The sequence below is a fragment of the Arvicanthis niloticus genome, chromosome 16, assembly GCF_011762505.2.
Source record: "Arvicanthis niloticus isolate mArvNil1 chromosome 16, mArvNil1.pat.X, whole genome shotgun sequence".
In the NCBI taxonomy this organism is placed as follows: Eukaryota; Metazoa; Chordata; class Mammalia; order Rodentia; family Muridae; genus Arvicanthis; species Arvicanthis niloticus.
Window position 1 is genome coordinate 13,644,559 of NC_047673.1, and position 9,891 is coordinate 13,654,449.

The 9,891-nt window shown below is 41.6% G+C and overlaps 1 protein-coding gene across 1 annotated transcript; it reads right to left on the bottom strand.

The window, feature by feature from the left end:
* Positions 1-240: 240 nt before the first annotated feature.
* LOC117721697 (alpha-defensin 3-like) lies at positions 241-1,322 on the bottom strand. The gene is made up of 2 exons (XM_076913751.1): positions 1,099-1,322; positions 241-566 (listed from the first exon to the last, which is right to left on the bottom strand). Exons 1-2 carry the CDS (start codon positions 1,268-1,270, stop codon positions 316-318), a joined length of 423 nt encoding a protein of 140 aa, XP_076769866.1. The 5' UTR covers positions 1,271-1,322; the 3' UTR covers positions 241-315.
* Between the last annotated feature and the right edge of the window lie 8,569 nt (positions 1,323-9,891).

Genomic DNA, 9,891 nt, shown 5'->3' on the forward strand with positions numbered 1-9,891 from the left:
GGAAGAGTCACAAGTCAGGAAAGGTGTGTAGCAGGATCTTGAACATTCTGAGCTTTCTTTACATTGTGTTTCTGAACCTCAAGTCATCCTTAAATTGTTAGTATATGGAGGCAGTATTCTGTAAGTAAAAACTGAATTATTTCTACATCTTCAAAGGTTTCCAATTGGGTCTGAAACATTATATACAGAGTTCTGACTGAGCCTGGCAGCAAACATCAAAGAGTGCGAACACACAAGCAGCACATTGCAAGCAATTTATTGGAGGAAAAGAAGCAGCTCAAGTGGAGTGGTCATCAGCACTCAGCATCAGTGGCCTCAGGGCTCATTGTTGTCTTGTCTTTGTGGTCTCAGTGGTCTTAGTGGTCTTTGTGGTCTCAGTGGTCTTTGTGGTCTCAGTGGTCTTTGTGGTCTCAGTGGTCTTTGTGGTCTCAGTGGTCTTTGTGGTCTCAGTGGTCTCCGTGCTCTGCTGCAGCATAATTTGTAGGTCATGAAATTTATTCTGCAGGTCCCATTAACCCTTTCTCTCCTTCTGCAGAATTTTTGTCTACAGGTGCAAAACACGTGTCCTGATGAAAAGAGATGAACAGAATCAGGCATTCAGTTTTGAAGTTGGCAGCATGGAATGGTATGTGATCCTATGAGGAAATGAGATTCAGCGAGGACATCTCAATATATAATGCACTTTAGGGGTGTTGGTCATGCACTTGAGAGCCATTCTGATGTCTTTAATTTTTGTGTTCTTTTGTCACCATGTAGACACTTGATTATACTCGTAAATTGATTCAAAGTTTCTTTACACAATGAACAATTTCTACTAATACCTAAGACAATGACTTGTGTTCTCTAAGCATCTATTAAGAGTATAGGATTGCTCTGTATTCTGGTGAACTTCCATTGTGTATTTTTTTACAGTAAAATCTTTATGGAAAAGAAATTTGTTTTGAATTTCTTCACTCTCACTGGCACTGCTATAAATATAAAATGAATTAAAATAGAAATTCCAAGGAGCCAGATTACTCTCCACGGGATTCCAGGGCTCATCTTCGACCCTCCCTTAGGATACTCCAAGCCTACATCATACTGGGCACCAACACCCACCATTACTTCGAAGAGCAGAGACTTCTGGGACTTCAAAGGTGACAGACACATCCTGGTCCTCTTCCCCTGGTTGTTCGTCAGTTTTAGTCTCTTCATCTGCTTCTTGGATAGGATCAGCCTGCACCTGCAAGGCCAGCAGGACAAGGGCAGAGAGGAGGACAAGGGTCTTCATGCCTGGGAGTTGCCTGGATGATTGGTGAGCAAAAGCACAGTGTGTGGAGAGTCCTGGGAAGCCAGCCTCCATTTATAGGGCAGGACAGGCACCACACTTAGAGAAGGCACTCATTGATGGGAACTGAGAGAGGCGTTGCCCTCAGGATCCCTTTGATGTTCCTCTGTCCTCATGGCTTCCATCATCATGTTGCTCTTTGTGTTCAGTGACAACCCCCCATCACCATCACTGATAATGATGAAGGGGCCCTGCTATCTTCCCCTATTTCCCATCTGCTAGAGCATTTACCTCTCAGTGAGAAAAGAAAAGAGCTAGGCATTGCCTCATTTAATAAGCTCATGGAACAAAGGATTTTTGTGTTTTGAAGGTGGAGCCTGCTCTTTTCAGAAAATCTGGATCCTGGACCAGTCCTTGACCAGGCTGACTGAAGAGTCAGTTTTTTGCATGATTTGGGGTATTATCAATCATCCTCATGAAAAGTATCCTTGCAAATATCCACCTTTGGGCCAGCCCATTATAGAGAAAGATAGATGGCCTAATTATGTTTCCTTGTGAATTGAGTTCAAGAGACAGAGTTTGTGACTGTGAAGCTACAGTGGGTGTTTATGAAGAAGCCAGAGTGATGAGACACATCTCCCAATAATGTGTTCCAGGTGCTTCTTCACACTTGGGACCCTCAATCCATGTGGCATTCCATATGTCTGAGATTCTCCACTGCTTTCACTTTCCATAAATGAGAACTGACCTACAAGAAAATGACATCCACAAGGTAGAGAGGGTCATAGGCTGTTACCCAGTCTCAAGGTGTGTCACGTCATACATGAACCCTGCTGTGTATGTGTTTTATCCCATTTCTTTCACTACATACACAGCAAAAGTTACAGAACATCCCGTTGTTTTCAGTCAGTGTATGGAGTCCCACTGTCTCAAGTGCCCACTCAGATTTACATGTTAATAAATGCTATTCATCTGTTAAATTGTTTGTATTACAGCTCTGTACAATAGTTAGGAAAGAAGAAAGACTATTATTTCACACACATTAAACATATACATACACACACACTAAATATATACATATATGTGTTTAATATACACACACGTACATGTATATTATTGTTTATGGGTCACGACCTCTTGAATATCTCTGTAGACTTAGATATATCAGTCAAGCAGCACACCTTACATTTCAGATACATTAGTGTCTTTCCTCATCATCACAGAGTTGGTCTAAAAGCAATAGATTAAACAGAGAGCAATTCACATGATTGTTGTTAAATATTTAAGCAGCTGGGGTCAAAGAAGCTTATCATTTACTTTTTCATTGCTCATGAGTTAGATGAACAAAGTCATCAAATAGATGCAACATGGGGTATAAGTAGAAATCTAAGATCAGAGGAACACCAAAGGGTTCAGGGTGAAGAAATGAGTTTCGTGTGGCCTGTCCACACTGCCATGTCATTCACGAAAATATCATTCTAATTCAAAGGGTTCATTTTTCTGGGATCCACATTTTAGTGACTGGAATCAAACAAGATAAGCAACTCTCGTGCTTCCTGTTAGTAGGCTCCTGCATTCCAGGAGAAGGGCCCGAAGATGACACTCAGTCCTGAGGGCCTTATCCCTCTATCTGTCTTTGTCTCTTCATTCCATCTTCACACCCACAGCCCAGCAGTTCAAGAGCCAGTCACCTAGGAGCATGAACTGAAATGCATTTTGTTGAGACCCAGGTCTGTTTCTATGTTTTTCTCAGCTGCTCTGGTGTAATTCCATATTAAAAAGTCTGTTTGAATGAGACTCTGATCAACAGTGGAGAGAGTTCCAGGAAAGGCGGGTAAGGTACATAGAGAAATGGACAGATGGCCTGTCACTGGCCATCAGGTAGCACGGCTCTCCTAAAGATTCTTTTCAGGGGAATCTCAGTGCAGTAGGCTTGGGCATCAAGCTCCAGTCTACTAAGCTCAAACATTACCACATTAGTTCCAAAGCAAACACTCCAAGAAAAGCAAAAGAGACCCTGTAAAAAAAAAAAAGGCTAGAATCTATGAATTAACAGATCTTCTGAGCATCAGTGAGAATGTGAGTTCATGAAAGCCACTACAACTCCTTGTTAGCACTTTGGAATTTGGAAGGCTTGGGAATCTCTTTTTATTTTTCTAGAGTTTAACTTGTACCTTAAAGTGGCTTAAGGGAGTAAGAGATAAATATGGAAGCATCTTCATAAATGCTTTTAAATTTGGTGGGTGGTTATTAAGAACTAAAAGCTCAGAATCTCTAATTTCATATGCAGGCCAGTATGTTTGGTTCAAGATCCAGGCACCTGTACAGGTGTCATGAGTTGGTGTAGTTACTTAGGATACTATTGTCTGTGACCAGATTCCTCTTGTTGTATCTCTGTGTGTTGCGGGATATCGGGTCATGTAAGTGACAATAGTCACATTTTCCACTAGCTTAGCATCAATTGAGAAGTGTAAATAAAGGTATCTTAAGATATATATACATAGATATCATAAGGTATAGCTGAAGACCTGAGCACATGGGGTGTTTGTGTGTGTGTGTGTGTGTGTGTGTATGTGTGTGTGTGTTGTGTTTAAAGTCAGGCTGACATATATCAAATCCAGAATCACTAGATATGCACAAATACTTTCATGAGTGTACCTTGGTAGGACTTCCAGCTTTGCTTCTTGTCTTAGTTAGACTTTTACTTCTATGCACAGACACCATGATCAAGGAAACTCTTGTAAGGACAACATTAAACTGGGGCTGGCTTACAGGATCAGAGGTTCCTTCTGTTATAAAGGCAGGAACATGGCAACATCCAGGCAGGCATGGGGGAGGAGGATCTCACAGTAATACAGCTTCATTTGAAGGCTGCTAGCAGAACAGTGACTCCCAGACTGGTAGGATGAGGGTTTTAAAGCCTACACCCACAGTGACACACACTCCAACAAGGCCATACCTACTCCAACAAGACCACGTCTCCTAAATTGCCACCCCCTGTGCAGAGCATGTATAAACCATCACACTTCCTATTTAGTGCCTTTGATGCTCAATGCTACTTACAGTTGTGTCTGTAGAGCTCCCACACACTTAGGACTTCATGGGAAGATACATGATCTTGACTTGCCCTGCTTGTCAACTCCTAGCATTTACAATGAGGAGGGAGGCTTATCTGAAAAGTTAGGTCATGGTAACAATGTAAAAAGGAAGATAACCATGTCTTCTATATCGCACATGGCCAATGGCTTTGAGAGTTGTTCTGCTCTAAGTGAAGCAGGGTTGTAAGTTGAGAGGTTACGATGCTGACAACAGCATTGACCTTTCATATTATCTATCAGAAGCCTGTGTGATAACCTTGACACTCCTGCAGACCCAAGCCAAGAATTTCTTTCTAGCATTCTGGTACTTGGTTCTCAGAGTCTTGCTTGGAGACAATGATCAAGCACACACAGAGAGAGAACTCAGTGTAACACCTTTACTTGGATATTCTTGGATATAAAAGAAGAGAAAACTCAGGGATACAACATGGGACAAATAACAGTCTCCTACAAGATCTCAAGTCATATGACAAATGCACTCTTCTTGTTCTTAGTGCTCAGCTGCAGCAGACTCACTGGATGTGGCCTTGGTAATGGCAGGGCCAGAGAGCAGTTCTCCAAAACCACAGATTATAAGTCTGCGATAGCAGGTCAAGCCTGACTTCACATCTGGGGATACAGAGATCATATGAAGTACTTAGTGCCTGAATGGTCAGTGCAGAAGGGATCTTGGGCAAGACGTGTGCTGGGTGACATGGACTCACGACAGTGATCATTAGTGACAGCAGCATGACCAGTCATGATCAATATGAGTAAATATCCATGGTGAGCACAAAACTGAAGGCTGATCTCCATGTGCCTTAATTATGTTTGCATTTTTTGTGCTTCTGCCATCACATAAATATCTAAACACACATCTCCAATTCTTGAATATAATAAACATAGTAAAATAGACCAAATCTAGCCATTTAGATATCAAAGAAAAACTTGTTACTAAGTGTCTTTATTTATTAAATCCTGTGTAATTCATGAACAAATCTTTGCAGGAAGAAATTGATCTATTTGGCTCTTGCTGTTTAATGAGGAAAATAGAAGTAATTGATAGAGTTAAAATTTTTAAACCTTCCACAGATGGAGTCAAGAGTGCACATCAGCTTATTCTGTGCTCTGGGTCCTAGGAAACTAGCTATCCACAAGACAAAATAGATGATAGATTGAATAGAGTTCAGAGCTGGGAGTTCAGGACAGCGTGACCAAGCCCTATGGATACCAGGAACTAAAAACTGACCATAAGATAGATTAAATAGGGTTTGAGCTGAGAGTTCAAGTTAGCATGCCCATGCACCCTGGAGACCAGGAACAGATAGGGTCTTGTGCCCATACACCCTGGATACCAGGAACTTGGCTGACCACAAGATGGATGATGTATAGGCTCTTGGAGAATAGCCTGTTCCTTGTACTCTGTCACAAACTGAATAATGGGCTGGGACTTTCCACAGGTGCTCTCCAATGCCCTCCCTTACTCCCCCTGGGTTGTGGTTCCCCCCCTGAGTTGTGGTTTTGGGCTTTAAATTCTCTCTGTCTCCAAAGCCCCAGGGTCAGACCCCACTGCCCCTGCATGGGTCATGGGTCTTGACCTCAGTATACTGATTAAATTGTGCCTCTTGCTGATTAAATCAAGTTTGGTGTCTTACAGTTATTGGGGTGGCTGCGAATTCCCTAGGCTTGGGTGAGTTCCTCCATTCGTGGGGGCCTTACATAATAAATTTGCCTGGGTGACCCAACATCAGAGATTACCTCTATACCTTCTCTCTACTCCATTTCTCTAGCATGATGACATCTCTCACCTGCATCTTGGAGAGCAGTGCTTTTATCCCCTCCAAAGGATACAGAAATATTGTCCTCCTTGACCAGCTGTTCCCTGTCTGAGCCCTCCTCAGCTCTTCCAGGGGGGAGATTCTGTCTGGGTCTGGAGAGCCAACAAGAGAAGGATGGTGAGCAGAGTTTGCATCCTCATGGCTGAGAGTTTCCTAGGGGATGAAAAAAAAGAGGAACCACCTATGTGTGTGTGTGTGTGTGTGTGTGTGTGTGTGTACGTGCACTCGAGTGTGTGTGTTTGTGTGAAAGTCTATGTATAAGTCTGTTTGTGTGTCATGTCTCTATTTATCTGCATGTCTGTCTGTTTGTGTATATGTTGGTGTATATGAGGAGAAGTATCTGAGAGAGGCCCTGAAGTTAGGAAGGATCTACATTGTTAAAGGAGAGACGTTTGTCTTCAAGGTCTTTTTGATATTTTTGTTTTCACAGCTTACTCATGACAAACTTTGTCCCTTGTGTCTGGTGGCTGCCTTTGGTTGAAGCTGGTGAGGATGATGAGGACCCTGATATTTCTCCTCTTACTGCTTGGATTTTGCACTTACACTTGAATGATTTTTTGCTTTTTAATATAAAAAGGAAGAAATGAAACAGCACTTTCATGTATTAAGTCTAAGAAACAATGCCTCTCAGTCTCTCAAGATGGACTCTTATCTGTTATCTGAAGTTGCAGACTCCGGAGTCAGACCTGGATCCTTATGATGTAGAGAGTCAATGCTTGTTGAACACCTTGACCTCATCAAACTATGGATGAAATAAGCTCCTGAGACTCTAGGCGAAGCATTGGTCTAAGGAGGATGAGTGTTTGTTTCTTCTATGTCTATGCAAGTAGAAATGGCAATTAAGACAGTAAGTACTAAAGCATACACCCAATTATTTCATGCACAGTTGGAACTTTATCTTAAGTGAAATGAATTAAAGACCTGCACATAGGTTGTAAAAGCATAAACCTACTGGAAGAAAATACAGAACTGTGTTTAGACAGTGAAGACTTACATGACACCAAAGGTGCTTGGAATAAGGTAGGTGGGCAAGTGGCATTGTGGAATTTCACTGGGATGGGCAGCTTCTGCACAGGAGAGAGAATAAGCATTGGGGTGAGGTAGCAAGCTAGAACATGGTAGAAAGGGTAAGGAAAGTATACATCTGAAAAGAAACATACATACTATATGTAGAAAACATGCACAACTCAGAAGCCAAAACCAAGCAATAGCAAGAAATAGCTCTTACAGAAAGAAAGACATTTTAAAGATTATATTATTATCCCTACTGGAAAGACAAGGAAGATATTTGAGTTTTGGCAAATGTTTTATTTCTCCTTAATCAGTAGTTTCTGTCCTTCTTAGCTGCCAGAGGCCCAAACAGAATGACCCTGGAAGGGTGTCTGATGATGTGGGCTTCTCTAGAGCAGCCTTTCCTTTAGGGAGTTAGGTCTCAATGACATATAAATACTTTGAAAATTACTTTCATTTCTTGCAGACCCTTGGGTTATTCAGGCAGAACAGAGCAAGAAAGACAGCACATTTTTGTCCAGACCTTGGGATACAAAAGCAGCTGAAACATTTTGGAACAGACTTAGCCTATTTAAGGGTCATTTGTGATGTCTTAATTTCTTGTGGTTGATTTCTATTGGATACCTCAAACACCTGTTGTGCAAGGACAGTTAAGCAATTTGGAAAAGCTGGGGGCAAAGCAGGATTTCCCAGAACTTCTTGTTTATCTTTCCTGTACTAGGTAACACCCATCTACCCATTGCTGCTCACTCCTAGGAGCCTGTTCTGCATAGCTCTGTGGCTGAGGCTTGATCACTGGTATGATAAAGTGTGAAAGAGTACACAGAAAATGTGTGGGTTACAAATCATGGCTTAGGCTTTGTGGAGATGACTAAAATACTTAGTCAATGGTAATGTAAATAAGGATTTGAGAACTAGTTCTCAGTAAACATTCCAGGACCTAAGTTACAACTGTTAGAACTAGTTAAGCCATTCATCAGAGTAAGGACATTGCACTGTGCTGAGATTGTACAATAATTCTGCTGTGAGACAGTGCAAGTTCTAATGGAATGTCCCATGTGGTTAAATTATATATATATAGTCATTTTCTAAAAAGACAGCATGAAACCTTTCCTGGCCACTAAATAATGCTAAACTGTTCTCTAGAGTCATGTGGGAAAAACACTCATGCCATTGTTTCTTGAGACACAATGTCTTCTGAATGTCCCCCTGGTGGGACTGATGGCAGAGTGAGTGGAGTCAGCTAGTCTACCAAGTGATGTGTGCACAGAGGCATTATGCCTAAACCAGTTCTGGCCAGGTATAAAGACAATGTTAGACCCAGCTTGAGTCCAGTCAGAATGGACATTCCATACTGGAGAGGCACTGGTGTTCCACCATACATTCTCTAAGAGGGAAAACAGAACTTTGGGGTGACCTCAGATCCTCTGAACCTGCTATCAGAAAGCAGGCTTGCCCTGGTTTCTCATGAGCATGAACTTGGTCATTTCTTGTCCAGTAGCAAAATCTCACCCATGTTAACAAGTTGTATTTGTCTCCAAGAACAGAAATGTTACTATTTGCTATTATCCTTACTAAATGATAATGTGGTCAGAATGCTTAAGTCTTACTAACATTAATATATGGAAATCATACTCCCAATGGTTATGACATTCACAAGTGGGGTCTTCTGGAAGGGGATTAGGGTAAAAGAGAAGAGTCCCAGGTACAGGGTAGTTTTCTTATAAAATAGGCTTAGGGAACAATCTTGTCTCTTTTACCAGGTTCTGATATTTTCTGAAAATGTCATTTACAAGCCAGGAAATGGGCCATCACCACAGAGTAAACCTTTGACACTTGTATCTGAGACTTCATAGCCCTCAGAAATGTAGGAAACTGGTACTATCTTCTGTGTATAATATGATTATTATATGACTTGGTATGTGGTATCCTATTACACAACACAAAATGGACTAAAGCAGATACTCATATTGGAACCCATCTTTCATTCTTTGAGGAACCCTGAGTCTTCTGGGGGAACCACAGAGAAAGCACTGACGTCCCTTATAATGGTAGACCAGAAATATTGATGGGCAGCTCTCCTGGGAAAAATTATGTTGGTTCATAATGTTTGCAATTATCCATAATCAAAACCCACTCTGCTCAGACAGGTTGATGATGATGATCCCTCCCTCCTGAGCCAGGATGGATGGCTGTACTCTGCACATCTGGTCTCAGATCACAGCCTGTTTCAAGCTCCCTCCCGACACCAGTACTGACTTATGAACCATGCTGGAGAGATTTTCTGCAATAAACACTCCAAGTCCTAGTGAACCACTCATCTCTGTTCCCATGGTACTGACCAATATCCAAATGATAAATATGAATTAGAACACATGCATCTGTGTGTTATTTGAATCCATTTCTGCTTGCAATGATATCTTACATGGCAGTAGGAGAGCAAAGCATATTCATGTGCATACACAGTGAGGGAACCTGTGACTTGTGATAATTAGTTTGAAAATCAGCCTTTCTGTTGTCAATGCATTGATGAAGTGGGGCTTCATCTTTTCATCTGTTTCTCAAGAATGACCCAGAAAACCCATCCTAGATAAGTGGCATAATGTCCTGTACTATTTGGGATTCTTTGATGAACAACTTCATAGTCACTGTTTAATCCATATGTCTGCAATGAGGTTGCAGGGTTAGTGTGAAACCC